The 27,999-nt window shown below is 34.1% G+C and overlaps 2 protein-coding genes across 12 annotated transcripts in view; both read left to right on the top strand.

Moving 5' to 3' along the window:
* The window catches only part of LOC129796298 (monocarboxylate transporter 14), a 35,577-nt gene extending 25,951 nt beyond the window's left edge, over positions 1-9,626 (top strand). For all 11 annotated transcript variants that reach the window (XM_055838082.1, XM_055838088.1, XM_055838083.1 and 8 more), the window contains 3 exons: positions 551-1,187; positions 1,264-1,495; positions 1,565-9,626. In XM_055838082.1, the coding sequence (XP_055694057.1) occupies positions 551-1,187; positions 1,264-1,495; positions 1,565-1,775 (1,080 nt within the window). In that variant the 3' untranslated portion in view covers positions 1,776-9,626. The remainder of the gene's footprint in view (positions 1-550; positions 1,188-1,263; positions 1,496-1,564) is intronic.
* Positions 9,627-15,367: 5,741 nt separating this feature from the next.
* On the top strand, positions 15,368-27,999 carry LOC129796339 (monocarboxylate transporter 7). The gene is made up of 7 exons (XM_055838156.1): positions 15,368-15,689; positions 23,489-23,971; positions 24,512-24,756; positions 24,819-25,435; positions 25,558-25,877; positions 25,955-26,080; positions 27,086-27,999. Exons 2-7 carry the CDS (start codon positions 23,503-23,505, stop codon positions 27,241-27,243), a joined length of 1,935 nt encoding a protein of 644 aa, XP_055694131.1. The 5' UTR covers positions 15,368-15,689; positions 23,489-23,502; the 3' UTR covers positions 27,244-27,999.

Here is a 27,999-nt window from a genome sequence, read left to right on the forward strand (position 1 = left end):
TTGTAAATATTTATTAAAAGACTATGGAAATAACAATTAAAAAGTTCCATGGAAAAATGTGGAGAATTAGCGGATATTTACTGTGATTTTCCTAAGAATTCTCCATGGAGAAATTTTATAAATCAAATTGATTTTTTTATTCTGATTTAATAAATCGGTAAATATTTAAGAAAAGTTTATGGAAATAACAATGAAAAAATTCCATGGAAAAATGTGGAGAATCAATGGAAATTCCTCCGAATAGTCCTACAAGACTCCACAATTATTTTTCATGGAATTTTCTCACTCTAAAATTAGTTTTATTCTTGAAATTAAATTTATTTAACAACTTGTTGCATAAACGGGAGATGCAAGATTAAAAAAATAAATAAAATTGTAAGGATAATAGAGGACCTCTTTAATAAATTTTAACACTTTCCAACTAACTTCTGGAACTACTAAAAAACAAAATTATTTAGTAGGTTTAGCACAACACTAAACACTCACAGGGAAGGTAGTTTGAAGGGAAATGATTTTATCTTTTAATAATTTCGGGATTTCCTTCGTACAGGATGGTGAGATGGTTTACACGTCCAAGACTTCCTTGCCACGTGAACGTCCCGCAATTGTAAGACCAATGTCGCGCAAGGATATCTTCTACTCTGGCTCCGTGACGAATTTGCGTGAATATCAGTCGCAGAAGTCACTCTCGCACTACAGGAACTCCGTGATTTCCCTACCGAGGTACGAGAAGGTCAGCCGGATGGATGTGCGCGATGGTGGGGATGACGTTGAGCGTGGTGAGAAGTACGATCTGTGCCCGTGCCTCGTACTACCGGATTCCTTCAAATCTGCCCTGGCTACGATGCTGGATGTGAGCCTGCTCAAGGATCCCGTCTTCATGATGATTGGAATCTCAAATGTCTTCGGCATGGCGGGGCTCTATGTGCCCTTTGTCTACCTCGTTGATGCTGCTATTTTGTCGGGTATTAGTCAGAATTCTGCCTCCTTCCTCCTCTCTATTATTGGCATCACAAACACCTTCGGTCGTGTCATCTGTGGCTACGTTGCTGACTTCCCTAAAGTTGATTCTCTCCTTCTTAATAACATGTGTCTCGTTGTCTCCACCATTGCGGTCTCGCTGACACCTTTCTGCAGCTCCTATGGTGCCTACGTTGCCATGGCCATATTCTTCGGTGTTGCAGTCTGTGAGTTTTTATTTATAAATTCCTCTTTGGAATTTTTGCTTAAAGGCCTTTTTAATCCGCAATTTTTTGCCAACAGCCGGCTACATTTCACTCACTTCAATCATTCTTGTGGATCTCCTGGGATTGGATAAATTGACAAATGCCTTTGGCTTGCTGATCTTGTTCAGGGGTGCTGCTGCCATTGTTGGATCTCCCCTTGCTGGTGCTGTCTACGACTCAACACAAAGCTACGATATTCCCTTCTACATGGCTGGCTTTTTCTTCTTGATCTCAACTATTACAAGTTTCATGGCGCCCGCAATGAAGAGGTTCCATAACCTAACTTTTCAACGAATTTTCTTTTGATTTTTTAATGTTTTTATTTGAATTCTGAGCAGGTTCTCAAAGGCAGGGAATGTACAACAGTACCCGGAGGAAGCTCTTACGCCAATTGATGAGGAACCCGCCGAAGATCTCGCCGATGATGATCAGCCCATTACGATGGTGCCAAAGATTGTCCACACGGCACCATCACCATCCACCGAACAGCCACAGGGCTTCAAGGCTACCGACGACAAGGAGGTAAATCAGCGCGAATCTGTTCTCTGAAGACCATCTCGGTACTATCGGCACTTTATTCGGTCGAAAGATAAATCCCTCTAAGCGACACGCGTAGGTAATTTTATAATTTTAATTTTTAATTTTCAACGTCTCCCCATCTTGTAAAACTACCCCCGTAAAGAAAATATTTTAATTGTAAATATATTGGATGGTGCCACCCTATGTGGGGTAGAGAATTTTATTTATAATTCAATATGTATTCTGCGACCAAGAAATCCTTGAAATTGGGCCTTATTCAACGACCAAGAAACCCTTAAAATTTGCTTGAAATCTTTAAATTTCAGTACAAAATTCAAAGATTTCAAGGGTTTCTTGGTCGCTGAATTAGGCCCACTATTCAAATTTCTATAATTTCAGGGATTTCTTGGTCACTGAATAGGACCCAATAACAATAAATGTCGTAAATAACTAAGGCCTCGATCTTGTAGAAAATCTATACGTTTCTTACAATTTTGTTTAAAAAAAAATCAAGATTTGATAGAGCTATAAATAAATGGTTTAAACCGTAGGGGAGAGCGGGGCTAATAAAGTCACTTAAGGGTTTGAAAAAAGCTTAAAATATCATATTTCCTAGCAAAATAGAACAAAATGATCTGAGAAAGAGTTATAGTGCAGTAAATTTCCTTTAGAAATGAGCTATACATTTCGCTTTATCTGTTTGGGAAATATGATATTTTGAGCTTTTTCTAAACCCTTAAGTGACTTTCTTAATCCCGGTCTCCCCTATAGCCGAGACACATTTCGTGCTAAAAAGGATGTAATGATTTCGAAATTATTTCTTGTGAAAAAAAATTAAAACCTGAACAAATTAAGAAATTATTCAATGATTATTTAACTTTTTGGTCAATTTACAATTGCCATAAAATGCTGAGGGCACTTATTGCCAATTTTATAGTAAATGCAAGCCAACCATAATTTATTATATATAATGTGTCTAGGCTGCTATAATTTTTGGTGTTTTTAAAAGTTTTCTTGTAAGATAAGATGAAAATATAAAAGATCTTCAACAGAATCGAGGCAATAACTCAATTTTGTATGCGCAAATTGAAATTTAACATCGTGCAACATACTTTTAGTTCTCAAATAAAAGTAAATAAAATAAACATGTCTCTCATAGACCTCCGTTAAGTTTTTAAATTATTCCTAAATATTTTGTAGATTTTTTTTAGTAAAGAATTTTGCTCGATAAAATTTTCGTTGATAGGAAAATCAGGAAAATAAAAAAAAATCCTTTAAAGCACCGATGAAGATCCTCTAACAGCTGAAAATTCCTCGTTAGAATTTTAGGATCTTTTTTTTTACAATTTTGATCTGTTAAACAAAACAAAATCGTTTTATTACATTAAAAAAAAACTTCTTTTTTACGGTTAGTTTTATTTTTTTGCTGTTGGGAGGGTTAGTATCTCTAAAGAATCAATAAGATTTTTTTTCTTCAAGATAAGTTTTTTTTTTCTGGGAGCTAAATGGACAAAGGAAAACCTTTGAAATCTAAAAAATTCAACACAACTTTACTTTTTAAAATATTTCGTCCTTTAAGCCACCAAACATCGCATAGTGAGTTTCATTTTGTAAATATTTCTTCTTGAATCTTTCATTACTTTTCGCAGAACATTCAATGGCTTTCAAAGAATAAGAATGTTAGTAAAAGACATAGATAATCTTAGGAATAATAAAAAAACAAAGAGTTTTGCTAATAAGCATCAACATTGGGTCTTATTTAGCGACTAAGAAACCTTTGAAATTCGCTTGAAAACTTGAAATTTCAGTACAAAATTCAAAGATTTCAAGGGTTTCTTGGTCCCTGATTAAGGCCCTTTATTTGCTAATTTAGTCAACGAAGTTTTTTTTGTAGACAAAACGGCCTAATAAATATTTTTGGACTTTTTCTTCAATTCTGAAAATAAAAAAAAATCTTATCCAAATTAACTTTTTTTTTGTTGCACGGTGTACCCCCCTGAATACAATATTTACCCCTCCGATGAAAATGGACGTTAATGACGTAGAATAGCTTTGTAAAAAAAAAAGAAATGAAAAAATAAATAATTTTAGTTATTTTAGAGATTAACATTCGTTCAAATTAATTTGTAAATACAATTAAAAAACAAAAATTAATAATTTTTTTGCCGAATTACTTCGGATGAGCATTAGAATTTATTATGTTATATGCATATTTCTTTTACCATATCATTTAGATGGTTTTAGGTATAAAGCAAAAAAAAGCGATAGCATGCGGCTATTGTACTCAAACGACGAGAAAAGGATTCGTTTTCTTTGCAAATGCGAATTTCTTTTTAAAATAATTAGTTTAAAGCTGAAACAATGAGAAAACAATGGAGAAAAATTTGAAAAAAAAATGCTAAAAAATAGCATTAAGATGGACGATTTAGCATTTCATGCGTTAACGTGTGGAATGGGGAGAAAAAAAAAAGATTTTGTGAGAATGAGAAAATATATTAACTTTTAATTGCAAAGCACTGTGATATAACTCAGTGAGTTAAAAACAATGTAATATTCTTGCTTGTGCTCAACATCTGTGGGGTTGCACTTGCAGCTGAATAAGGGTCACGCCCTTTAATACCCAAAAGGGCTGAAAAAATATATAATAATATTTTTCTTCAATTAAAATGAAAAAATTTTTTGGTTAAAAAAATATTTTTTTAAGTTTTGAAGAGAATTTGATTGGTGAAAATATTCTTTTATTGACCACTTGATTTTATTCTCAATGACTTTTCGAGAGTGGCTTACCTTCTTCATCAGGTCAATGGAACAAAAGAAAATATGAGAAAATTTGTTATTTTACAATGAATTGATAAAGGAATGATCAGCACGTGTCTTATAGACCTTAAAAGAAGGAGAGATTTTTCCTCGAAACGTAATTTCAAAGAAAATACAAAAAAATAATTAAATTGGGTGAAAAATTTCAAAACATTTTATTATTACACGAATTTTTAATTTTTTCTTCAATTCCTCAACCCTCCGTAGATCGTGATGAGTAGGTATTCGACCCCAGAGTCTTTTTGTCTTATTAAACTTTTTTTTTTTTGATTTCATGTGAAGGTTGTTTTGAAATTTCCGATCAATTTGATCACGTAATATTAAAAAAAAAAAGATTAAAAATATTTACAAGAATGAAAAATAAATTGGAGTTCAAAAATTGACCTAAAACTCCAAGGAGTTTACACGACCACCTACTCACACAGTCCTACGCATGAATGATACAGGCACAGTCTACAGACGGTTAACATGGTCGATCATACGCCATGTGGTAACGTAGATAAACCTACAGAAAAGATTTTAACAGAGAATAATCATCTGAGATCATCCACAGAATAAATTACGTGGTAAAGAAAAATCAATGTTTCAATGTTGTAATAAAAATATTACTCAAACAGACACACTACTGATCAAATGAATATTTTCACTGTCGAAATATCATTTTTACTGACCAAAAAATTATTCTATTTCCTTAATCAAGAGATCTTTAATTACTGATCAATTCAACCCAAATCAAGGGCGTTTTTTTATTCTTTCACTGCAAGAACTTTTCCATCCTAAAATGTCCTTTTGCAAGAAAAAAACAAACCCCAAAATAAAAATTACTTTGATCAAAGAGATTTTGCAGGTGGTTTCGCTGGTTGAAACAGCAAATATCGTAATTGCTAAAGAATTCCTAATCTTTGTACGATATATTGCTGTAGCAGGCAGCGAAGTATATAAAGAAAAACATATTTAAAAAAATATATATAAAAAAAATAGATAAAAAATGTATAACAAAATATACCTATAGCAAAATAAATGGAAAATGTCTAGAAATATAAACATAAAAAAAATATACATAATAATCAATTTATTGCTGTTGGAAAACCCATAGAAACCAATGCAATTTCAATGGGTGCAAATGAAGGAAAATTAAAATCATTCCACATTTTAAATGAAAACACAAAAAACACAAATTGATGGATAAAAAAAATGAAAGAAAGTATGTGAAAATGAGAGATATTGTGGCAAGAAAAATTATTTTTCTACATGAAAATTAATTAAAGTTGTAAAATGCCAGAGCTTGATGAATTTTTATAGAGATTAAGGCTTCAATTTTCAGACAATTTTCTTTTTATTTGTATTTTTCTGCAAACACCTACATAGAAGTAATGAAATACACGCAGATTGTGCTGCAAGAACCTTTGAAGATCAAGTAGTAGAACGCGCAGAAAAGAAAATTGCAATGGGGATTTATCACACTTAATTCAGATTTGTTTTAAAAATATTTTAATTTCTCATAAATCGAACTCCAAAAATTGCCTAGAAAAGTCAATTCTCACTGAAAATTTTTGAAATTTTGCCGAAAAGATTGTAAAACTTGTCATTTAATCGGATCTGTTTGACTTTTATGAAGAATAAAAATTTTTGAATAAATCTGGATTAAGTTTCAAGCGTTTGATGCTTTTTTAACTTCTGCAAGAGAAACAATGCAAACAGCACAGGCGAAATATGTCTTACTGCCAAAAACATTCGGAAACGTTCAAATTTGGCACTATCCGATTTAAATAAATAAAACAAAAATTTTTTATATTAATCAATTTTTGATTAAACGTGAGCTCTTTTCAGGAAATGCGTTTAAAGAGTTTCACAGAAGCCATATTTCATAGAAGTCATTGTACGGATAAGTGGCCCAGTGTAGTAACTGAATACACTTAAATCTTGTGAAAAAAAAATTTAAGGAAATTGTAAAGGTGCATTTTTGGTCGTTTTTTGTGGCTAATTATTTTCTATTTTCAGCCGACATTTCGGAGTGTCTGAGTCCTTTTTCAGAGCCTACAACATTTGAAAGAATACAAAAAATCAAAAATGATGTAGGCCCTGAGGAAGGACTCATACAGTCCGAAACGTCGGCTGAAAATTAAAAAAAAATTAGCAGAAAAAGCAACCGAAAATCCGCTTTTTCAATTTTCTTACCTAAAATCTCTTAACTGTCAAATCGTACTTCGATTGAATACAAAATGCACAACGTCCACTTATTTGGTCAATGGCTTCGATGGCTTTTGTGGGAAACCAAAGCCAAACGTTTAATGGTGCTATGCAGGAAAAGAATGTCAAGAGAAAATGATCATGACATTTTTTCCTGACATTTTTTGTCATTCCCTCTCTCTCCCACTAATGTATTTCTGTATCTTTCGTCTTTCTCCCACGCATGGTGACGACATTTTCATCATTCTTTTCTGTGCACTCAACATGTTTTTCATTTCGTATTATTTTCTCAGTATTTGGGGATATTTTTCCATGAAAAAGTGAAAATGGGCTTTGCTGAAGTGTTCTCAGTGCCAGGAAAGCCGTGAAAAGTGGAAATTTATGGTCATTTAGCGGCCAAATATGTGAAAATGCGCGAAGTGAAAAATCAAAACATTCTTTCCCTGACCAATTTTTACGGGATATTTTTCTGTATTTTCACGACACAAATCACTTCCTGCAGGATTTTTGGACCTTCCCACAGGTCATTTGCAACACGGAAGGTCTGTGTGGGGGGCAGGAAAATGCTTCCTGGGTGGTGGAATCCCACCTGAACGCGGAAAAAATTGGTCCGGGAGTGAATGTTTTGCTGTAGAAACTGCACAGTTTTCACTTATTTGGCCAATAAATACCCCCGATTTTCCACTTTTCACACCTTCACGGACACTTAGAACACTTCCACAAGTCGCTTTTCACTTTTCCCGAGCTAAAATATCACAATTTACAGAGAAAATTGCAGAGAAAACTAACAAACACGTTGACTTCATAAGAGCTGGAAAAAGAATGACAGAAAAAAACATGTTCCTGCGACATTCTTTTTCAAGCTCTTGCGTAGTCAACATGTTTCTTATTTTTCGTCAATTATCTCTGTGAATTGTGATATTTTATCTAGGGAAAAGTGAAAAGCGGCTTGTGGAAGTGTTCTTAGTGCCTGTGAAAGTGTGAAAAGTGGAAAATCGTGGGTATTTATCGGCCAAATAAGTGAAAACAGTGAAGTTCGACAGCAAAACATTCACTCCCGGACCAGTTTTTCGCGTTAGGTGGGATTCCACCACCCAGAAAGCATTTCCCTGACCCCAAGCAGACCTTCCCTTTGCAGATGACCTGTAGGAAGGTACAAAAAGCCCGCAAGAAGTGATTCGTGTGGTCAAAATCCAGAAAAGTATCCCGTAAAAATCAATCCGGAAAAGAATGTTTTGATTTTTCACTTCGCACATTTTCACATATTTGGCCGATAAATGACCGTAAATTTCCATTTTTCACTGTTTTCCTGGCACTGTGGGCTCTTTAGCTAAGCATTTTCCACTTTTCTTTGGGGAAAATACCCCCAAATGTTGAGAAAATTCAAGGAAATAAAAACATGTTGTGCGCAAGAAAAAAAGCATGCCATGAAAAAAAAAAATGTCGTCACCATGCGTGGGAGAAAGACGAAAGATAGGAAAATACATTAGTGGGAGTGAGATGGAATGACAAAAAAATGTCAGGAAAAAATGTAATGATCATTCTTTCTTGACATTCTTTTCCTGCATAGCACCATAAACAATTTTTTTTACATATACAAAGGTTTTATTTTAATTATTTAAATCGAATGGTGCGAAATTTGGACGTTTCCGAATTTGTTTTAGGTTTTACGCCATTTTTTAGTTTCTCCTAGACTAAAAACGGGGTAATTTCTCTTATTCTTTCCCATGCAGAAAGTTCCAACAACAAGTGCTTGAAGCTTTTAAGTGTGCTAAAACAATTTTTTATAAAATTGTGACGTAATTCAAAATGGCTCTTCCAAGAAGATTCACTTTTCACGTTTTTGACAGTTAATTTAAGTAAATGACATATGGATGACAGAAGCTGTTAACTGATAACTGTCAAAAAAATCACCAAGTATTTCACTAATTATTGTATCTGCTACGAAGTGGATTTTTCGAAGCAACAATTTTGACAGATGGAATTGAGGCCATTTTTGAAAATCATCAACTGCGTGTGAGCTACTTGATTCAGTAAAATTCGTATCTGTCAACCACTTTCAACCTCATTTTTGCAAGAAGCTGCAAGCAAAATCTTCAACATTTGCTGTCTAAAAACTACCTTGAAGTAAATTTTAAAACAAAAATAACATAGTAAGAAAAATAAGTAAAAAAAAAGAAAACAATTTGGGGTCGACTTCCAGTAGCTATAAAATACTAAAGTTTTGAAGATGGGGGTGCTATTTTTGTAAATTTTATAGAAACTGGAAGTAAACCAATTAAGAAACCATAAAAATAGCCATAAAGTAATATAAATGTTGACAATGGAAATTATGCAGAGAAATTCACACGATCATTGAAATTAATTTCAATGATTGCCATTTTTTGCCGTACAAGCAGGAGAAAAATCAAAGATGGAAATATCAATGAGCTAAAAGATAAATGTAAAAAAAACAAAAATGTAAATGTGTATACAGATATTTTCATAATGCAGTTGCGCACAATTTTGCGGTGAATATTAGGCGCTGTTTTTTGAAGTTTTTCTTCTTAAAATACTAAAAAATAATATTTTCACAATTGAGCGCCATATTGAAAGTTAGAAATTATATTGAAAACAGCAAGAATAACATAGAAAACAAGATGGCGGCGCTTTAAGGTGCTTAAAATACTGCAATGAAAATAAATTTTAATACAAATAAATTCATTAATTGAGTGAGCATTAAGCAATTTGGCCACCACAAAAGTATAAATCACAATCAATCGTAAGCTTATGGTTAATATTTGTTTTAGTATACCTACAAATTATTTTGTAGCTGCCTCAGTATTCATCGGAAGTGCAAAGCTGATGAAAATATAATCATTTTATGTCAATTAATTTGTTGTTTTGATTTTCTTAGTTTTTTTTTTTAAGTTTGAGGCCGGAGAATGAAGATCTATACAAAGATAGAATGATGCCTTTTCTGCGTCGTAATGTTTTGATATTTGAGGTTAGAAACGGTTTGAATTGTCTTTATGACGCCAACTTGTGCTGTTTTGACTCCTCTTAGTCGTTCAAAACCTTCAAAACACATCAAATTAAAAATTTCTAACGTTTAGAATGCAAAAATAACCTTTCTCTCTCGACACAAAGATGTCCTCACACTCGCCAAGTGCACCAAGTACACAAGTTTTTGCAGTTCATAAAGTGCAGCGTCCTAAATAAGTTTGTTTACTTCCAAAGCGCGCGATATCTCACTGCGTGTCTTTGCGCGACATGCGGATTTAGTTTGTGATATTTAACCCCCTATTGTAGGTCAAACTATACGCACAACGTTTTGGCGGCAAGTCTCACGTCACCCCTCAATGATATTTCATCATCAATCCAGAGAAATCAAATTCAATCCATCAATTGGGACCAATAAAAAGGCTGTAGTGGACGTTTTTTGCCCATTGCGAGTGGTTTTGAAGTTTGGCAGACAAAAAGAAACTAATTTAGAATCTTTAGTTAGAGAGAATGAACAGAGGGTAAAAATATCTCTCATTTTTTTCAAGTCATTTGCGTTGGAATTCTGAAGGAAATTGCGAGAAAAGCATAATCAATGGATGTCATTCTTGAAAATATCTTTTACAACATTTCAGCGCATTTACTATGGGTGGAAATTAACGTTTAGAAAGTTGAGAAAGGACGCGACGCCATTAATGAATTTTCTAAACTTTCTAAACAATTCAGAAATTCAAATTCTAAACACAAAAACCGCCATTTCTCAGTGATGATTCGACGTTTCTTTTTTTTAATTATTTCTTTAACATTCTTTAGAGATTTCGATAGACTTTCAAAAAGACCGTGAAAAAACAAATCTATTCTTTTTTTTCTCTTGTTTTGAGGGCAGCCAACCTCACATTGTGTGATAGCGGAATGTCAGGGGGTATCACCAAAAAAGTCTTCTTCTGAAAAAAAAAACGCGGCATTTTGGTGACAAGAAATTAAAATTATTGAGAGGAAAAGCACTTTAAATTAAATTTTTTTTAACATTTTCTAATCTCGTGCACGCGATTGACCCTCAAGTTTCCCCGCATATTTTTAGGGTTAAGAGGTTAAGTATTATCGCTATTGAGGCTCCTTAATAGCTGTTTGAATTTTTATTATGGCTTCTTATCCCTAAAATTAGAAATATAATACAAAATATTATTCAAAGAAGTAATTTAACACCAGTTTTATCAGTTATTCAATCATTTCTCTCTTGATAAGAATAAAGGTTGAAAACAAAAATTAACAAAATGCTCGATTCGTCGTGATTTTAACCTATTTTTGACAGATATTTTTTTTGTAGTTATTCAAAACATCGCAAAAAACTCATTTTAGAATTTCTCAAAATGGCCGTAAGGTTTATCTGCTATTTTAATATGGAAAACTACTTAAAAAAATGGAAATTCCACCATTGAAAAGAATTTAACAAACCATCTTGAACATTGAATTGAATATCCGTTAGAAATCCGCCATATTTGTCCAATTAATGGCAGCCAATTTGAAAATAGGTACATTTGTAATAAGTTGTCATTTAATCCACAGCACACTCTAATTGAGTACACTGTAAAGAGGAAATGCCTGCAAAAATTGCAATCCAATAGAAATTATCTCAAGATCATGTTTAACAAACAAAATGGAAACATAAAACCTTTTTCTTTTGCCCGCGTCAATGCTGCGAAATGTCCGTACAAGGCTCTCTCAGACTCTCTAAATTGCCCCCTATGTGGACAAAAGGAAAGGAATTGTAAAAATTATAAAAATAGATCGCGCGGTTGCAAATTGATGATTTATATCGCAATGAGGAAGATGCGTAGCGTCTGTCGGCGCACAAGTCCGCCGATTAATTCAATGAAGAAGCGCCATAGTGAATTGACTGGCAATTAGTGGCAATTCGGCTAACACGAGGATGACTTTCAATTCCTCTCCGAGGGGGTCATCGGAGGGGATGATTTGCTGGGGGTCGCGCGCTGAACAAACGTGGTGCAGATTAGCGTTGCCCACAAATGATAACCTCCTCCTGACCTGACCATCGCGCATTTTCTCATCCACCGCAAATTCGTTTGCGCTGTGATTGCACAACCAATTATCAAGGCGTTTTCGTGTGCGAAAGATTTAGAGCTGTGTGTACCACTCAAGGCGGAAAGATTAAGGCACGGCCGAGGGGTGAATAGAGCAATGTGATTTACAATCTCATCAAAATTATCTCGCGCCATTCACGGTGAACTTCCCCTCTGCAGATAAGCTGCTGCGGCGACTAATTTGGACATTTTTGTGACATAAATATGGCTTGTCAGTTTGAAAACAAATCAGCGTTTAAAAATAAATAAAATATGTTCATTTTAGATGCTGAAAAAATATTAAAATTATATCTTGAACATTTAGGTGATTCAAACCAATAGCGTTAGGTCCATGGCGGTTCAAAGACGCGCTAATTTAAATTTATTTGTCCACCAGAGGGCTATTCCGCCAGGTTTTAGTGATTGAAAAAATAGAAAGGACGCCATGTTCAATTTTTTTTACCACCAAAAGTCTAATTAGATATACCTACATAATATTTGAAAATAAGGAAAATAATTAAAAAGATATGATTTCAGGATTTCAGCATATGTCCACATTCTTTGCAATTAACCCTTTGAGGATTTTGCTGAACAAAGTGGCAAATCCGGCTTTTTTTAAGCGCCACAGAATTAAAATCTACTTAATATTTCATGATAAATTTTACATTTCTATGTACTTCCATCAAGTTTGCTGAAAAAACTTGGAAAAACATTTTCTGTTAAGAGAAAATGAAGGTCAAAGTTTTGAGGTTAGAAACATCGATTCTCCAAGTGTTAAACAACGCCCTTATTATTTTATTCCCACCAGAGGGCTAATGGAAATGGAGACATCTAGTGTTTAAAATAAAATGCTCAAAACGGAAACCTCCATTGCCATAAACTCCAAAAATCTCTCCGTGCAATTGCAGGAAGTCCATAAAGCAAAGCCACGCAATAAAAAGCAACAATTAGTGAAAAGTTCGGAGTGACTAAGAGGCAGTGGAGGCAGCATCAGATGGTGGAAAGATACCACGCGCCATCCAAGGTCACGGTGATTTGAAAATGGCTAACATTTCACTTTCTATGCGTGGTTTCAAGTTCAAGTATACGGAGTACCAGGTAAGTTTTGAAGCATTAAATAATACGTTAACCCTTCCGCGTTAAATATGAAACTTCTATAAATAAAATGAATAGAATTTGCCGAAATTTCCGTTGTGATCAGAAAGAAATAACTCATTGAGCTAAATTTTCTCAGCGTGGGTGGCAGTCAATCATTTTTTTTGGTTACCAAAGAGCGCGGACATTTTTGGAGGGTTTCTCACGACGCTGTGACATGCGGAAGATTTTCTTTCCAAACGCTATGTGTATAAGTTTGAAATCTATTGACGTCAATTTGCGTTGTGGTCTGCAATCAATTTGCCGAGGTCTGCTGTCCAATTGGTCAGACATTAGGGGGCTTGTCGTGGAGAGAGAGAATTATGCGTCGCTGTGTTTGGCATCACTTTTATGATTTTTGCTGGTGGTGTATAAATTAGCATCGATGGGCTTCTCTTTAATATATTGAAGGTCAATTTGGGCAAAAAAGCGCGCCGAAAAATCATGAGCAATCAATTTTAACATGATAACACATTGAGTGTGTTTAAAAAGTCTTTAGCGATATGGCGTGTTAACGGATTTATCTCTAATCGATTTGACAGTACTTAACATGACATATGTCACATTTTTGACAGATAATATCACTAACATTATATGTACCTATGAGAATCTTATAAGAAATAAGTATTTTTATTAATTTTATTTAGTCACACAACTTTATGACTAATCCCCGAAAAAAAAACTGAATCACTACTGGAAAATTTAATTAAGCTCACCTTAAAACATTTTACAAACTGACGTAAACATGCCTATGACAAAAAATCATCAATAACAGCACTTTAATTTATTTAGTTCATTCATTCTCTTCTTACGCGGTTTGTTCTTGAAATTTTTGCAATTCACAATGTTAATTCCATAAAATGTGCGTCTTTTTCTTCTATTCTTTTTTTTCTTCTTCTGTCTTTCCTCACAGATAAATAATCTCTAATAATATTTTTCATAGAATATGAAATGAGAATTTCTCAAGGATGGCAATAAAAAATATTCCACCTGAAGATTTTTATTGCTTTCTTGATCTTATTTGTGCTTAGAATTTCTTTGGCGCGCGCGACTATTTGGTTTTCCAATAATGAAAACAACAAACATATAAAAACTGAAAGTTGATTGCTCAAAAGCTGCCACTTCTGTGATCATCCCAAAAAGAGTCACCAATAGAAGATACAAAAAAATATAGAGGGGCACACGTTAGATGGAGATGATCGCGAAGGTCAGCAGACGTGCCTTCCCGCATTTACAAATTAATTTATGTGGCACATCGATGATCAATTTATGCGAATTTTAGTCTCTGTGGCGACACGAAAACTCGTCCCCGCAGGACCACGCGTCAATACGATGGGTATCAGCTGAGAATCCCACAGAAATCACATGAAAGACACTCCCATTGCATACGAGAGAAGAAAAAACTGAAACATTATGTGATCTGCAAAAATGACGATTTTATTTAAATTTTAAGAGATCCCACACCCCCAGTCGCATTAAAACTAAATGAATCACTATTTGTATTGTAGAAAGAGTAAAAGGCAGGGTAAAAAGTAAGAAAATGCCTTTTATTGAACTTTCAGCAGCAATATGGCGTCCTTTGGTGACGCCATGTTGAAGCATTTAATAAAAGAAACTGAATTCCACTTGAATTTTTGAATTCTTCTTGCAGTTAGATTTCAAAAATATAGAAGAACTTGCTCCCAACTCTTTTGCGTTCGCATGGACGTGTTTCGGCTTTACATTAATTTAAAACATTTGTAATTGTTAGGGAAATAATTCATTTAACCCCTTCGCGTTTGTTACTGCACGATTGACGACTGTTGCAAGTTGTTGAAGTTTAATCGGTGGAGCAATCAGACAAAGAGGAAGAAAAAAAAACTAAATTATGTTTTCCAGCGACGGTTCGCCAAATTTATTGGCTTCTTCAGGCTCTATTTATATGCATACTTGAGTATGCGTATGACTCAATGGACGTGAAAAGGTTAAAGGAGATAAATGAAGTACAATAGAAGCTTAGATTTTGCTACTAAAGAAAATCATTTTCCGAGTTTTTCCAACAAATTATGAATTTTGAAAATGAATAAACTCCTTTAACTGATTAATTTACTAGCCCCACATTTCTTCAATCTTAAAAAGTTCTTTGAAAAAAAAAAGAAGGAAACACTTTTAATAAAATCTCTTGGAATTTCTTAGCTACGGAATTAGGCACTCATTTTGCAAGTATAGATAATCCACGCAGCACTCATAAATTCTGCACACACGTATCAATTCTATTGGCAACAACTGTATCCAACTGGCAAAAAATTTGAATTTCTCTCGCAAAGCTCGGGTGGTGGTGGTGGGAAAAAAGCGCGCGGGGATTGGAAAAATAAAGCACATGTGATTTGTGAAGCTCTATCTCTCCTCCATGTGCTTCCTTCTCGTTGATATTGTGATTCTATATCGTCGTGGTTGAGCCACTTGGTCACACACCAGCCCGTATTGGAACCCCATTGAGTCAGTCGCTCTCTGGACTCCTCCGAGCTCACACGAGCTTCAAGCAACCGCGAATTGTGTGTGAAAAGTGTTTCATTTTTGTGGAAGAAAATTCACAAATTTTCGGCTGGCTCTATATTGGCGTGTTTGAAAATTTGCTGACGAAACTCTCGAATTTCTTGCTAGAAAAACCCCGTGCGTGGTGGACAGTGTAAAGGATTTAATTTGTGACTAATCAGCACCTAGAAGTTTTTAATCTTTTACTTTTGGAAGTGATCAGAATGTACGTAGTTTTAATAGCAAATGTAAACGTAGAAACATTTCTTATTTATTTTTCAACCGTCCGCCTCAAATCGTGGCACATTTTTGGTGAATTTGGCGTTGGGATCTCAATGCGCGATAAAAAAAATCACTAAAAATGGCAAAGAAAATATCTTGAAGAAATCCACATAAAGCCACACACTGGCTCCAATTTGACAAAGGGATTTGATTGTAAATTTCACTCAAATGAGCATATCTGCTGTATGTTATCTTGTTTTCTGTGTAAATATTTGGGATCATGCCTACATGCCGATCTTCCGTGGAGTGTGCTCGAAGCATCTTCCTTTTTATCAGTAAAGTGCATTGAGAAGTCTCTCACAGAATGATTGATAGTTTTGTTATTCAAAGATGATCGCGTGGGAATTTATGAGAGGGGGTTTTCTTCATCCATTCATATTTATGTGATCTTGCGATGAGCAAAGCGCACGTTCCAGGAATTTTAGCACCTGTTGATTTTTTTCTTTCTCTCAAAATACTTCTAAATGAATGGATTTACAACAAAACAAGTGTTTGCTTGTTGTAGCTGAATGATCATTTTATTTAAATAAATAAATTTTATTAGTTTATTTTTAATTATTTAGCTTTCAAAAGGACACTATTCACGGTACGAAATTGAAAACAGAAAGTAGACAAAATTGTTACGATTTTGCTTTAAAAGGTGAAAGAAAATAGTCCAAATGACTAAGAAAACTCGAAAATGAAAAGTTCTACAAGTTTTGTTATAAGTTCGACTTGCTTGACGAGGACTTAGACTAATAAAATAAATGATTTTCCTTGAATTTTCTGGGAAATACCTATGTTTTTCTTAATTACTAACGTTCATTTAATAACCATTTTATTGTTCCTGCTGCAGAGTTTTTTTTTGTGATGTAAAAGTGCTTAGTGTCCTTTTCAAGTTAGGTACGTTAGAAACTTCTTAAACCTCTGAGAATGAAAATTATGGCTTTTTTAAAAGATCTTCAACAAATAAAATTAATTGAAAATGTTCTTTTTTTCTATTCCACTCGTTCTGACTTATTATTTTCAGTTCTGTATTTTAGCTGTGATTTTTAAATTGTAAGTTGTTACAGTTTTAAAAAATCCCGAAATTCAAAAAGCCTTTGCAATTTGGATGCAAAAATTAAAAAGGAAGTCAGTCTCTAGCCTAAACCTTAACCTTAAACTTATAAGAATACTTTTCCGATTTTGATAATTTAAGAAATTCTTATAATGTTATGAGTTGATTGAGAAAGCAATCAATTTGATTTTTTTTGAAAAATATTCTGTCTAATATTTAGAATAAAGAAAAATATCAACAATATATCCGTCAAGAAAATAAGAAGACGGATTTTCGGTCGTTTTTTAGGCTAATTATTTTTTATTCTTTGCCGACTTTTCAGACTGTATGAGTCCTTCCTCAGGGCCTAAAATTTCTTTAAAAGTTGTAGGCACTGAGGAAGGACTCATACAGTCTGAAAAGTCGGCAAAGAATAAGAAATAATTAGCCTAAAAACGACCGAAAATCCGACTTCTAATTTTCTTGATTATTTTTGTATAATAAATCTAGAAAGATCAGAATTCTCTTAAGATTAGATTTCTCTTAAAGATCTGAATTTTACGAACTTAACAGGCCATACATCAAACAAATAACTTGAAAATTAATGAAATTAATCCAAAGTCAACTTAAAAAAAACGGATTATTTTAAAGAAATTTACTGATATATTTTTATAGATCGAATCAATACCTAAATTATAAATTTAAAGTACTTAATCTTTGAGATTAAAATGGATCCATCATTTATTGGCAAATCAATGGAATTTTTCCGTGGAAATATCTCTGCGTGAAAAGTCCTTGAATTCAAAATCCATTCAAATCCGTCATGCCAATAATTCCGTATTATATATTTATTTGTTATTTATATCAGCACTATTCAAAAATATTTAAACACTGACCTGTTTTTGTTTTTGAACATTTTAGACAATATTTTGTGTTTTTGGTATAAATAACAAATATACAACAAAATAGAGCAAGTTGCTGACCCCTTGGGCGGGGAATTTATTGAAAAGACTCAATGCGGGAATCCCTCGAGGGTGGAAATTCTTCAATTAATATTTTATATTCATGTTAGGTGCACAACACTGCAAAAAGCTTTTAATTGGCGTATTATTTATTGAATGTTGTGAAGAGAAGAGAGAAATTATATGCGAGCGCGAGGAAAAACCCAAAAAGGTGTAATCGTGGGGCATTTCCCGAAAAATTGTAGGTAGACGATGTAACGGCCGCCGACACCGGTTTTTTTTCATGCTGTGTATATATAGCGAACTAATGTCTAATTAGCATCTATTTCATTGTGAATCGCATGATATTATATATTTCTTATACTTATGCCAACAGTTTGCTGACTTCTTAAGGTCAACAAGATACTTTCGTTGTAATTTTTGCACACCACCAAACCAACAAATGATATTGATCGAGCAGACAAGTTCTGCAAAAAAAAAAACACGGCAAAAATAATGAAAATCCTCCCACAAATTTTCTCATATCATTTTTCAACTTGAAACCTAAATCCCGCGTGAACGTTTCTGTATATAACGATAAGGAGATCAATGGTGGACGCTTGATAAAGAACATTGAAGAGAATTCCCCTGAAGATTAGACGCATTTGGAGGGGTTCACTTGGAGGTTTTTTTTCTAAAGCGATTTTGTCAAATTTATTTTTAAACTTTTCGGCATTTTTTGCGAGCTATGATTGGAAAATTGTGCGGCGCATTTGTCACATAATGCCGAACTTTGTAGTCAAACACTGAGAAAAAATATTTGCTATTTTTTTAAAGCGAAAAATCGTGATTAAGAATTTTTTCTAACCGGATTCTTGCATGAAAATTTTGCATTTTTTACTATACAATTTAATTATTTTCATAATTCAATATTATTTGAATAAATTTTAGCTTAACGAAATTAACATTAATATAACTTTAAAAACTTAACGAAACATTATAGCTTTATCTTTAATTTGATTGAAGAATTAAATAAATGCGGACTTTTCTAAAAAAAAATTGAACATGCAACATGTGTCAAAACTTAACGAAAATATTTTAATTATAATTTTGGGTTTTTTTTACACTTTCATCTCAATGAACCACTATTTCGAAACTTAACGATAATTTTTGGAAATAAATCAAATATGTCCAAGGTCAATTTAAATGTCAAAACTTAACGAAATTTAGTGAATTTAACTTAAATTAATTTAAATTTGAACTTTTATTAAGTGACTGAAATCTTAAAATTCAAACTTAACGAATCTTAAATACCTATACATATAAGTTTTTTTGTTACTATTTTTTTTAACCAAAGTACCTCCACCACACACTCACTTCCATTGTGATCTTGTGCCTGTCAGAAATTTCAACGCGGCGAGACAGTGAAAAGTTAAAATATTTAAAATAGAACGGAGTGACGATGAGATAAGGAGATAAATGACTTTAGAATTTCAAATAATTAAATACGCACGTTGCTCAATCACTTTGTTATTGTTCAATGATATCTCCTCGTGCAATGCATTTAGCAACACCCAGCTGATTTAATTACCATTTAATATGAATTTCATTTTGCGCCTGAGTGGATGCCACAAGAACTTATGCTGTGAGCGCGAAAGAAATTTAATAAGACAACAAGAGACGAGCCTCCAAAAAACTCGCAATCGCAATTTATTTTCAAACACGCTTAAAATTTTTTTCTTCTTTAAACATATCGTAAAGTCTAAAGATAAACACACTCGTGATCTTGAATTTTTTTTGTCTTACATGTGGCAGTTTCTTTTAGTTTCTCTATTTCTTTGGATATATCTTAGGCGTAGGAAATAAGTTCACATAGTGTGTGGTTGTATGATGAACTTTTTTGTGGTTTTAACCTTGGCTTCTTGACCGAAATTGTTGGTTTTCTGATGGATTGGAAGTATTTTTTGCAATAATATTTCACGAAGAGTAATTTCCTATAAGAAATGTGATTCATTCATAAAAGTTTAAAATAAAAACGGGAAATTAGTCTACAACATTTAGAAAATATTATTTTGCTTTGATATAAAGTTTTTAAAGAAAAAAATTACGTTAATGTTATTTTGAAAGTTAACGAATGCTTGATACGACAGCGCTGAAAGTTTTTTTTCTGAACTAGAATAATTTTATAAGTGTTGTCTCTTCAAATAAAATTTTTAATGAAATGCATGAGATGTAATAAATATGAGGTAGAACTTTGGTGAAAGAATAAATTTAATCTGTGTATAGACGAAAATAATTTTCTTTATAACTTTTCATAACAAAAGATTCTATTACGAACAAAAAAACATTGAGTTTACTTCTTTTGGTTACTTTCTAACAATAAACAATTAATGAATACCCCTGCGGTTTATATTGATTTTGTTGCAGAATATTTCTCTTAAAAAAAACTCATTTTTTTGGTTCTGAGAATTTTCCTCTCTTTTCAATTAATTTTCATTGAAATAAATCATAAAATCCTCCCAATGTTTCGCAATGACTCACATTGGGAGAGACCCTAACTGCGGAATGGGATGAAAGTGAAGTGCTAAATGAGCCAATTAACATTGCTAATTGCCCAAAGATCACGAACTCCCTTTAGGAGGAAAAATTTTTGCGATCTTACTGCAATTATCCAATTTGTTCTAGCCACATCATCGACTCCTAATCCCACCTCCATATCAACGACCAATTAGCACTTCATTTTTTTTTAAATTGATGTATGCTTTATGTTTACCCTCCCGCCGGCAATTTTCTTCTTTCTGCATCGATCTCGTAGCAAATTGATCTAGTTTTCGATCTGAAACAACATTGTTAATTGGTGGACACACTCTGAGAGACTTAATTTGCATGTCAGGATGCTTATTAATAGGCCGACATATTAGCATATTGTTCAAGATCATTATGCGTTTGCTTTACAAACAATCAATTGCAATTTCTTCAAACAGCTAAGTAAATAAAATAAGAAAAATTAATTGAGTTATTACGTTATACAACACTCCACTTTCGCTTAGTGGCATATTAGTCTTGGAGAGTCTTTGAGTATTTAAATAACCTAAAAAGGTCACATTAAGTTTGGATTTTCTGTAGTAATCAAAAGAAAATAGTTTAAGAAAAAAATAAAAAATTACAAGAAAAATGTAAGAAAATTAGACTTAAGAATTTTTGAAAACAACGTCAAATGTCAGAAAATGTTCATTAAACGTTAGAAAAAAAGTGTGACCTCTTAAAGAAACAAAGTCAGACATTTTATGAGAAACGTCAACCGTTAGAAAAAAATGTCAAATGCCAGATAAAGAACATCAAGCGTTAGAAAATATGCCAAATGTTAAGAAAAAAACGTAAAATAAAAATATATCGACATAAAATCTCCGGCTTGAACAGATTTTTGACTAATACATTCTATTGAGAAAATATTCCTTATGGATCCTGAATGAATCCAATAGCCCAGACCGCAACACAAAAACTAAAAAAAGGAGAAGAAAAAAAGGACGCCTAGTCCGCCATATTGAAAAAGATTAAGTTGAAAAATGCCCCAGATAATCCCAAATAGAGCAAGAAATTGCATGCAATGATTGAGCAATGTGAAATTCATTTTGCACACACTTTCGGCCTATTTTGGGTCTTATCAAGAAAGGTCGTGTCAGAAGTCAGTGGAAAATTTTCCAATTAATCTCGATTCATTTTTTTTTATTTCTTTGTTACATACAACCAGTTATTAATTACATTTCTTTTAATGACAGCTATTTAATGCTCTGATTAGCATTGCTCACAAGAAAAAATTGATAAAATTGATAAAAGAAAAACTTGTAGATATTTTTCTCCTTGGAGTTTTTAGCGCTATATTTGGCAGAGATTTTAGGAACTTTCAAGGTTAAAATAAAGGTTAATTTAGGCGTGAAGGGCGCCATTTTCTTTTCGTTTCCTTGAAAGGACATTAAATGCACCCCATAGAGCAAAAGAATGTCTCGTTAATAGTGGAAATTTTATGTATTCAATTGGTAAATTGATATTAGCGTGTGATAGACATATTTTTCAATTTATGTAAAGTATTGGCAAACAAGTTGCGCTGCGGTGAGCGCGGGAAAACAACAGCGTTGATTGGAAAAGTGCAGCAGCACATGGCGATAATTTATTGATTTGTCAACAGAATGATCAACAAGTTGCAGGCACTTGGTGTGAGTTTTTCGCGCCAATATTTTCCTTTACTTTCCTCGCCATTAATCCTTCGTGCAACGTTTTTATTCTCCATGATTGACACCATCGCAAATAAGTTCAAGATCAACGCTTTGTGAGTTGTTCAATCATTCAAAAAAAAATGTGTTAGCTTTTTCATTTTCTTCTCAACACATGTTGCGCAACAAAATTCTGCGACATTTCCTTGCGTATGTTCTCCCAAAATATTAACACAACGGCGTCTCTTTGCTGATTTTTTTGTCACTCATTGTATGAAAAAAAATGTCTGGATTGAACTAGAAAGATTTTCATTTAATCATCAAACTGCGATGTACTTAAATTTTGCGATGTCCTCCGTGGAAAAGACTCCAAATTGGGTCGTGCCTGTGAAATTCCACGAATTTAGCGCAATAATTTGCACTTTCATCTGTGACTTGTATTATGATAAAGAAAAAGCCCGCGTCACATGCTCTATGCGCAAAGCACGTGTTTCGCGTGAAGATCCCACTATGGCGATGATTGATGGACTACTCAGGTCCGATAACACGTCTCACGATTGATTAGATAAGCCATTGATTCGTATCGCAATTTTAGCATGAATGTAAATGAAAAAGAAATATACAAACTCGCGAAAAATGCAACAGAAAATTGCGCGAAAATTTCTCTGGGGGCTTGGCAGTGGTTGAGTAAGAAAAAAAAGCGCGAAAAAGCTCACGTGCGCATCTTGAGATTTTTTTTTCAAATGAAAATTCCAATAAAAGAAGGAAAAAGCTTATGTGGGCAATTAATTTGATAATAGGCAAGATTCCTGAGGAATGTGGAAAGGTGAAGATTTTCAATTTACATTACATTCTAAAGCGAGTTTTTTTTCTTGCCTCCGGATCTCCCACTAAAAGCTGCACATTTAGCATTGAAAGGCCAGCCACGTTGGAATTTATTAGAAAGAAAAAAATCAGGGGGTTTGTAGCATTTAAAAGTAAATTAGAATGAATGAGGAACTTCCTCGGAAAAGCGATCAAGACGGGGAAGGGAAGGTAAAGCGCAGAGTTTGGTGCAATCAGTGACGTTTCGGATAAATAAAATTTAAGAAATCTTAAAGATTTTTTTTTTCAATTGAAATTCGATTTAAAAAGGAGAAAATTTCCAACAGATCGTGAGGAGAGGATTAGAATTTTTACTCCAAGTATAGAATAATATTTTAGCAAATATTGTTTGATTGATCAATATTTGAGCGGAAATTGGGTGATTGCTGAATAATTGAGCATAAATTGATCAATCGATTGAGATAATTTTTATTGAATTATTATTGGGAAAATATTAAAAGAATGTTGGACTTATCAGATTAGAATTAAAGAAAAAAATCAACAATCCAAAAAGAATATTTTTTTAGTCATCAAAAACGCCATAATTAAGCTTAATAAATTAAAACTCACCACCACGCCCCTTTTCTTTCAAAGTTTTTTTAAAACGACGCCATCTTGTTATTTTGAAATCTTCAAATGCTTATATAATGATTTGTATCTATATTTTTTCACTTTTCAAAACAAATTCTTTTGGATATTTTCTTCGCAGAAAGTTAGAGCGGGATGCCGCCGCAGAATACGTTGGAATTAGCAGAGAATGGTGCGCAGGAGACAAATAATGGCACCTTTGTGGAGACAAATGGGAAGGATCACACGAAGCCACCTAGTGAGGATATCCCTGACGTGGCAACGGCACAGGTGGTCGTTCCACCAGATGGTGGATGGGGTTGGGTGGTGATGATGGCGTCCTTTTGCTGCAACATCGTCGTGGATGGCATTATTTTCAGTGCTGGTGCACTCTTGAAGCCCGTCAAGGATGAATTTGACGTCACGGATGCCGAAGTGGCGCTCGTTACATCCCTCCTCAGTGGTTTCTACCTCATGGCGGGACCTTTTGTGAGTGCTCTGGCCAATAGATGGGGTTTCCGGCCTGTAACGATGATGGGTGCAACAATTGGAGCCATTGGCTTCTGCACGTCCTACTTTGCAACAAATATTGTTCACCTCTATATCACCTACGGTGTCATTGGTGGTTAGTGTCCGCCATGTTTTTTTATTCCTTAACCTTAAAATTTTTCCTTTTAAATGAAATGAATGCGTAAATGAAAATGGTGGTTTGCTAACGAAAAATTCTCTCAAAAAGATAATTATTTGTTTATTAAGTCTTCCAATTAGCAGAAGGTAAAAACCATGACGACTTTTCAAACACTTCTATATAAATTTGTACGTTTAATTTAATCAGTTTACGTTTTGCAAACCACAATGGATTTTAAATGAACTTGATGAACACGAAATACTATCTCGTGGCTGATGTGCGAAGTTTTTTTTCATTTCTTCTGAAGATAAGGTATAGCTTAATGATAAAAGCGTCGTCATTGAAATTCCCGGAAATCGAATGTGAAAAAAAGTGAAAAAGATAAAGAAAAATAAGTTCGTTAGGGGTCTTATCCAAGGTTTTTATCGCGTCTTCTCAAGAGAATTCTTTCAAGAGCGATATGACCAAATTCCAAGTCCTTGACACAGTCACTCTGCATGGGTGAAAGTATAAAATGGGAATGTTTATATTTTTTAGGGATTGGTTTCTGCCTCATCTATATGCCGTCCGTAATCACTGTGGGGTATTACTTTGAAAGATGGCGCGCCCTGGCCACGGGAATTTCTCTGTGTGGCTCCGGTATTGGCACATTCATCTTTGCCCCACTTACGGATTATCTCATCACATCGCAAAATTGGAGGATCACCCTCGTTATTCAGGGAGCCATTATCATGCTATGTGCTCTCTTTGCCATCTGCTTCCGTCCCATAAAACCGATTGAGGTATAAGATTGCATTTCTTGGGATTGTTTTTGGCCAGTTAATGAGAGAAAAATTCCTGTTAGGTTCCAATTGATCAAGCAGCTGCAGCTGAGAAGGTGAAACTCCACGAGGATGCATTTGAGAAGCGTCTCGCCTATTCGGTGCCCAATAGCGTCCACAACACATGGATGGGCTCCATTCCCAACAATCACTACCCAACTGCATCTGAGGTCTTTCGTGGTAGTGGACAGGATCTCAATGGTCATGCAAAGCGCACGTCTGAAGATAGAGACACACAGGTGGCACCCCTTATGCCGGCATCACTGGAACTCCGTCCTGTCGGTGAAACCGATGAGAATGTCGATGAAAATGGTGCTCTGCTTGAAGGGGGTGAGCCACGTCCTGTAATTGTCCCCAAGAGACGCCATACTGTGTCTGAACGTGAAAGTAGCCGACCCGGAAGTCGACGTGTATCCACCACGGAAAATCCACGACCACTCTATCGCGATGATATTTTCTTCAGTGGCTCTCTGGCACGTGTGCCCCAGTACCAATCCCAAACATCCCTTGGCTATCATATGTCCGTCACGAGACTCCCTACGCAACAGGATAAGCGCGAAGAAAAGGAGAAATCATGCAAATTATGCCCAGAGATGGTTAAACGAACTCTCGCCACCATGTTGGATATTTCATTGTTAAAGTGAGTGAAGTTGGCTGCAATTGCATACAGTGCTGCCACAATTGACTTTGTTAAATAGACGCTTCTCCGCCATATTTGAAGAAGAAAATCATCAAAATTAATGGAGAAATTTTCCCTTGCAGATCTCCAACATTTATCCTTTTGGCTCTGAGTGGCTTCCTGACAATGATGGGCTTCTTTATTCCCTTCATGTACCTCGTGGCACGTGCTGTGGCACGTGGAATGGAGAAACAAACAGCTGTTTTTGTACTATCCTCCATTGGTATTGCCAATACGATTGCTAGGATCGGTTGTGGTCTTATAAGTTCAATTAAGGGCGTCAATTCGCTCCATGTTAACAATATTGCCATAACTCTCGGGGGTGTTGCAACAATCTTCAGTGGTTACTCCATGAGTGAAGCCTTCCAATTTACATATGCTGTCTTCTTTGGCATTGCTATCGGTAAGTTCTTCTGTCTTTTTAACCTCACTTTTATAATATAAGAAATACCAACGAACCGCCATGTTTTTTTTCTCCAGCTTGTTTCTCAGCCCTTCGATCAATAATCGTTGTGGATTTACTGGGTTTGGAGAAGCTAACAAATGCCTTTGGGATACTTATGTTGTTCCAAGGTATTGCCGCCGCTATTGGATCACCAATTGCTGGTAAGAATCTTGTTGCTAAATGCCCGTATTTTTGCGAAGCTCATTCATCACACTCTTGTGACGTCAATACAACCCCTAAGTACCGAGATTATCTCATAAATCTCCCAACAATTTACGTTTGAGTTCAATAGTAGGTAACATCATGCTCCCACCTACTACTGAAAGCTCATATTGTTTTACAACGTGTTTACACCATAACTTTTATATCTTGATTAATTGATAACCACTTGAATTTCTCTGTAGCTATGGTTAGGTTGTCTTGTTTCATTTTTTTTGTTCACGATAGCTTATCTGCTGCAGTTGTGGAGAGGTTTTTGACATTTCTTATGTGATAATAGAGAGTATGATGAGTCGTTAGAGAATCCCACGTTGCTAGAGTAGTTGATTATTAAGCTATTCAAGCTGATTAAGGAGATCAATATGTTGAATTTTTATCGTTACAAATCAAATTACGAGCAACTTCAGACAAGACACAGTTGCCAACTGCTCTGTTAATGGGTTATGTTTGTCTCAAACACGCTTCAAGACGCCATATTGTCTCATTAATTGACTAATTTTGAATGAATTATTAAATCAAATACAAAAGGGCTTGCATTTCTTTTTTTTTCGTTAAAAAGATATTATTGAGCTTTCCTTTACTTTCTGAAGGAAAAAAAATGTTGCTCGCTTCGTTTATGGCTGTGATTCTTTTTTTTTAACTGCAACGGGAAATGTTGCGCTATTTTAATAATAATAATAAAATGTTTATTCATTAAACAAAATCTTTTAAGAGTTCACAGATCTGTTTTCAGCTTACAAAATATAGAAAAAAAAAGAGAAAAATTAATAAACAAAATATATTACAATATATGAAGAGAAAATATTGAAAAAACTCTTCCAAAATTGAAAAGAAAGTTGCGCCATTTTTGGTGAAAGGGAAAGCTTGAGTTTTGCTGTTTTGTCCTGAAGGAAAAAAAGCAAATCTTCAAACAAAATTAATTAAATACCAATCTTTGATTTTTCTAGGAGCATTCATGAGCTGGACTGACAGTCACGATGCTGCTTTCTGGCTCTCTGGTGCCCTGATGACACTCTCAGCTGTAATTATCTACCCCCTTAACTGCATAAAGCGCTGGGAGGATGGCCGAAATGATGCAAAGAACACCTCAAAGTCAGCTGCTTAGGATGTGTCATAAAAAAGGAGATTTAGAAGCCATTCTGGAGCTGTTACAATTCTCTGTGTCATTGAATGTTATCTAAGAATTTTTTTAGCCCCCACTATTCTGTGATATCAGCATGGAAAGGTTTTCAGCAGGAATTTGTTGATATTTTTTTTTCAAGAGAGAGAGAGAGATATTTAAGCGATGAAAAATATACCAAGAACACATTACTAAAAAAAAAATATTTTGTATAACATTTTAAAATAATTTTGTACATATTTCAAATGTTTTTTTTCTGTATATTTTTATGCATTAGAAAGATTATGTTGAAAAAATATTTTATAGAATTTGCTAAAAGAAAGACTTTTTTCGTAGGAGAAATGTGCCTTAATTTTACAACAGAAGAAATAAAATCAATGTAAATATTTTTCTATAATGGATTATAGGCATTTAAAGGGTGTTTTTGTCAATAGTGTAGGAAACCAATTAGATATTTTACTAATAAATGCATATAATTGTGTTTTAGCTAAAAGAAAAAAAAACTATTTTATCAATTTATTTTCATTAGTATGTGATCTTTCACACTGAGAGTCCATTAGATTTTTATAAGGTAAAAAAATATATCAATTAGAGAAGTTAGAAAACAGTTCGTGTAGATTTTCCTGTTAGTTTCTATTTAATAGCGATGAAAACAACGCATTTTACTACGCGTGGACGAAGCAAAGGACTTCTATTTGTTACTCATTTAAATAAAATATTGTTAGAGAAATTTACACAAAA

The sequence above is a fragment of the Lutzomyia longipalpis genome, chromosome 4 (assembly GCF_024334085.1).
Source record: "Lutzomyia longipalpis isolate SR_M1_2022 chromosome 4, ASM2433408v1".
Taxonomy (NCBI): domain Eukaryota; kingdom Metazoa; phylum Arthropoda; class Insecta; order Diptera; family Psychodidae; genus Lutzomyia; species Lutzomyia longipalpis.